The sequence below is a fragment of the Olea europaea genome, chromosome 4, assembly GCF_002742605.1.
Source record: "Olea europaea var. sylvestris chromosome 4, O_europaea_v1, whole genome shotgun sequence".
In the NCBI taxonomy this organism is placed as follows: domain Eukaryota; kingdom Viridiplantae; phylum Streptophyta; class Magnoliopsida; order Lamiales; family Oleaceae; genus Olea; species Olea europaea.
In genome coordinates, this window is record NC_036240.1 from 6282810 (window position 1) to 6287384 (window position 4575).

Here is a 4575-nt window from a genome sequence, read left to right on the forward strand (position 1 = left end):
CTTGTGTATAACGACTTGTTTGATTTCTTCACTTTAAACTCGAAGTTATGTTTTAAAGCAATCCGGTGCACAGCTTCTTGCAATTCTTTCTTTGATTCGAATAGTTGCTCGACATATACATCTTCATCATCGGGAACTACACGCGAACAATTAGAGGACCGTGTACTCCACATCATCTTCACGAACAATCTGAATTGTATCCCAAACATCATTTACATTACGATTCTCTTCATTTGAAACTTCGTGTTCCCCCTCGTGGACATTCTTCCCCAATAAAGTTACGCAAATAGGAGTCGACTTCCGGCCTTGATTCAATTTAATTAGATGTTTCATTTCCACTTCAGAAGTAACTTTCATAGGTGGAATTGAAATGGTTGAATGCTTATGAAACAAAAATCCCAATTCCATATCGTACTGAGAGGGATCGACGTTAAGCATGTTTTGTATATCACTGTACATTTCTGCGAACGATGTACTCCTTGTTATAAAAATTGCTTTAACCCCATCTCCTTCACTCGTCCATTTCCATTCCCACTGAGCATTTTCATTCCTTTGAAATTCACCAAAGTAACAAATTGGGACACATGCTGATGCCATATCTGCCACAAATTAAAAATAAGGAATTAATATATAATTTTTTAAATTGTTCATTTCATATTTAATTTAATTTAATACTTTAAATAATTCATTGATTATTTTAATTGTTTCAAAAATATTTATTTCAATTAATATTTAAATATTCATTAATATTTATTTCAATAAACATATTAATATTGAACAAATAAATTCTAAAATCTGCAAAAAAAAAAAAAAAAAAAAAGGGGGGGGCTGGGCCGACTGTTTCCATCCGGCCCCAACAACTGGGCCGGCTGGAAACATTTGGCCCAGCTTTTTTCGTCCGTTTCATCTGAAATTTACGCTCTAATTTTTTATTTTTTCCATTTTTCAACGAAATAATGTTTAAATATTTATTTTACAGACACCTATAAATTTTTCCTGTAAAATATATGCATACAGAGATGAATTTCTTTTGTTGTTTTTGCTATAAAAAAATTATAAATCTGTGTTTAAATACTGTAAAATTCACCTGCCTTTCTCAAAATAATTATTTACAGATTCAAACAGTAAACTTAACTAAAACAAAATTCAAAATACGTATTTACACTTACCAATTTCCAGTGCCGACTGTGAGTATTGTTTCTTTCTTGAACCTTTGATAATTTTGGGAGATTTCAATATTTTAGCAGATGGAAGGAAAAAATTCTTTTTTACTGTATTGGAGAAACTGATAAACCAAAACTGATTTTGAAATTTACGTATGGAAGTAACAGAATTTATTTAAACTATTAAGGATATTATTGTCTTTTAAATATTTGATATACTTTTGTAATTATTAGATATGAATAAGGGTAGAATTGTCTTTTTAATGGCAATAGGTCAATGTGATGAATACAAAAAAAAATGGTCAAAATGAAAATTTGGTTGTTTGACCAAGTTATTTTAAAAATTACCCACTTTTTTCTTCTTAAGTCATGAGCGAGGTGAGAAGGGATTTTCCCAGAGAAAAAACCCTAAAGAGCGAAGATGATAATTCCCGTCCGTTGCTTCACTTGTGGGAAGGTGATAAACTTTTATGTATCTTTTCTTGAAACATTTTCTCAATAGTTCTTTGTATTATTCGATAATAGGGGATTTTTTGTTTATTTATTTAGGTGATTGGAAATAAATGGGATACGTATCTTGATTTACTGCAGGCCGATTACACCGAAGGGTGAGTTCATTGTTATTTCTGTGGATAAAGCTTTTATTTTCGTTGGTAGAGATCGTTACAGTCTTTAATGTACTGGTTTGGATACTCAACTTCAGGAATGCGTTTTAATTTAAAGTATGGTTTTTCTGCAATTATGCATAACTTCAAGTGCAAACTTGTTCGTTCTGGCTAATTCGTTGTTATGTTTTTTCTACTTATAATTTTCTCTCCGTGTATACTTTACTTTGAGATCAGAACTGCACCAGAATTGTCAGCAAACATGTTTCTGATGGAAGTAATTAGTGGTTTTTTTTTTTTTTTTTCTAGAAGTAATATTAGAGGTGAAAATTGGCCTGGGCCTCCCACTTGCTTGGCGGACCGGCTCAGCTCAGTCCACCACTAGCACATGGGCTGAGTTTAGCTCGGATTTCAGCCAGGCGAGCCGGGCCAACCTTGTCACAGTAAAGCCTTTTCGTGTATTATTATTTACTTGATTTATATTACTTGTTTCTTATCCATATTTTTCTTTAAATTTGTCTAAAAAGCGAGAAGCTTGTGGGCTGGTGCAACTTGACTTGGTCAATTGCCACCCTTGTGTTTTGAATGTTGCTCAATGCTTGTTGTTATCATCTGTGTTTTGAATGTTTTGATTTTTGCTTACTTACCATCTCTTGGCGTTAAGGATAAAAGATTAGAAGGATATTTGCCCATAGAAAGTGGTGTCTCATTAAAGATCACTTTATCTGCCATACTTGCGTTAAATCTCAAAGATCTATGAAAAAACAGAGAGAAAAGGAGAAAGATGCACCACACATTTTGAATTGCGTGCTTCCAATGGAAAATTTAGAGTTTTAAGATCATTTGCAGTGACATAAGCTTAATAGATGAAAATAATGATTGACATTCTAAAAATGAAACTGGTATTGTAGTAATATTGCATTGAATATATATCACATACAAAAATAAAAAGATGATAGGCCTATCCGCGTATTTTTATTTTTTTGGTTTTATGCGTCGTAACTCTTCCTCAGCCGGTGCCCAATTTCATGTTGTTCCTTTTTGATTTAAATTGATAGTATACTTTCCTGTACATAATCCATTAATTAATAAAATATTTGATTACCTTTCCAAAAATTAAAATTAAAATTCCTCAGCCAGGATTGGTCAAGCAGCTGCCCTTGGCAGGGAAGGAAAGGTGTTCCATAGCATCTGGGGCCGAGGCCCTGTTCTGGTTGCTACAATTATTTATGTGTAGTAATATTGCATTGAAAATATATCACAAAAAAGGATATCACTGTGAATGAAAGAGTCTTTTTATGGAAACAAAATTTGCGAATGTTCTATCAGTTGGATAGAAGAATTTTGATCTAGGAACAACATTGAATCAGAATGAAGGGAAAAACAAAAAAGCACTGATTGCATATGAAATCAATATCTTAAAATTGTTGTATCACTGTTACGTCATTTATATGAAATCTAAAGTTTCTAAATGTTATCTTTTAATACATATTTGACGCCAAAAAAAAAAAGATATAGAAAGATGTGGTTTCTAGTAACACGTTTTTGGATTTATCATGCAATAATCTTTCTCTTGCTTCTGTTTATCCTTTTAAAGAAACATAGTTGTTTTTCACAGTTCACATTTTCCCAATGTCGTAGCTTAGTGCTTGTTTGGTAAGGATTTTGTTTGCTAAAAGGCTCGTGGTTTGGTCAAACATTATTTTTAACTACACATTTCATGGACCTACGTATCCACTTTTTCACCACATATTCATAGGACCCACTAGCTTTTAGTAACATTACACAACCCATTACTGTAAACCGATGTAGAATGTGCATAAAGCCCATAAAATCAACAATTTCATCGTCTTAGTTGTCGTTAAAAATTGAAGCAGGAATCTTAGCCTGGAATTCTGGCTATAATGTTAAATGGATTTGTTTGCAGAGATGCTCTTGATGCATTGGGGTTGGTTCGATATTGCTGCCGAAGAATGCTGATGACTCATGTTGATCTCATTGAGAAGCTTCTGAACTACAATAGTAATCCCCCTCTCCTCCTCCCCCCACCCCCCGGCTGTTTGTGTGTGTGAACTGTGAACATGTGTTTGCATGTTTGTACTTGCAACCAGGTGGCTATCTATTTTCCTTATTTTTTGCCGTTTACCTTCTTCTGCAGCTTTGGAGAAATCTGAGGGAAGTTGATACTGCTTGTCAAGTACAAACTATTTGGGGGTACTGCCATTTGTTGTGGTATTATTGTAGTATCAACTTTTGTTGTGTAAGGAGGCAACCTGTTTGGAACCATTTATCTGTTTATCAGAGATGTATGCCATGCGAATAGCAGAACAGAAGTATTCTCTTTTCACCCCATCCGTTTAGTTGTTGGGAACCCTCAGATGTTGATTTTTATGGGAATGTTTTGCTCGTCGAAATCGACTTTTTGATTTGTGCAGTCATTTATTTCCTTCTTATTCTTACTCGTTTTCCTTCTTCTTTATAAAAATCATCACAGATTCAAGTTGATGACAGATTTTAGGTTTTTTCTGATTTCTTTCTACCGAGTCTACCAATTTGCCAGATTTTTGATGTATGCATCTGCACCCTCACATATTTGTACTGGCAGACTGAATTGGCATAATTGGGTCGTTTTAGGCTGATCTTGCAACGTAGAGGCTGATCTCAACGTTCTAGCTCACTTCATCTTGGGACTAGGTTGAATTGTAACTTAAATTGACCAATACCGTCTGCTACTAACATGCATTTATTGCATTTGGATTAATAGTGCTGTCATTGGGTGTTTCGCAAACTGCATAGAATTAGCATAT

General features: G+C 34.0%; 1 protein-coding gene across 1 annotated transcript; it reads left to right on the forward strand.

Moving 5' to 3' along the window:
* Positions 1–1520: 1520 nt before the first annotated feature.
* Positions 1521–4273, forward strand: LOC111393414 (DNA-directed RNA polymerases I, II, and III subunit RPABC5). The gene is made up of 4 exons (XM_023018940.1): positions 1521–1620; positions 1713–1771; positions 3696–3790; positions 3927–4273. The coding sequence occupies exons 1-4, from the start codon at positions 1585–1587 to the stop codon at positions 3950–3952; spliced, it is 216 nt and encodes a 71-aa protein (XP_022874708.1). The 5' UTR covers positions 1521–1584; the 3' UTR covers positions 3953–4273.
* The last annotated feature ends 302 nt before the right edge of the window (positions 4274–4575 follow it).

What these genes read in the sequence shown, in the direction of transcription:
- LOC111393414 (XM_023018940.1), top strand. Translation starts at nt 1,585, where the DNA reads ATGATAATTCCCGTCCGTTGCTTCACTTGTGGGAAG. An exon ending in GTTGCTTCACTTGTGGGAAG is followed by an intron (nt 1,621 to 1,712) that starts GTGATAAACTTT and finishes TTATTTATTTAG; the next exon opens with GTGATTGGAAATAAATGGGA. An exon ending in CAGGCCGATTACACCGAAGG is followed by an intron (nt 1,772 to 3,695) that starts GTGAGTTCATTG and finishes ATTTGTTTGCAG; the next exon opens with AGATGCTCTTGATGCATTGG.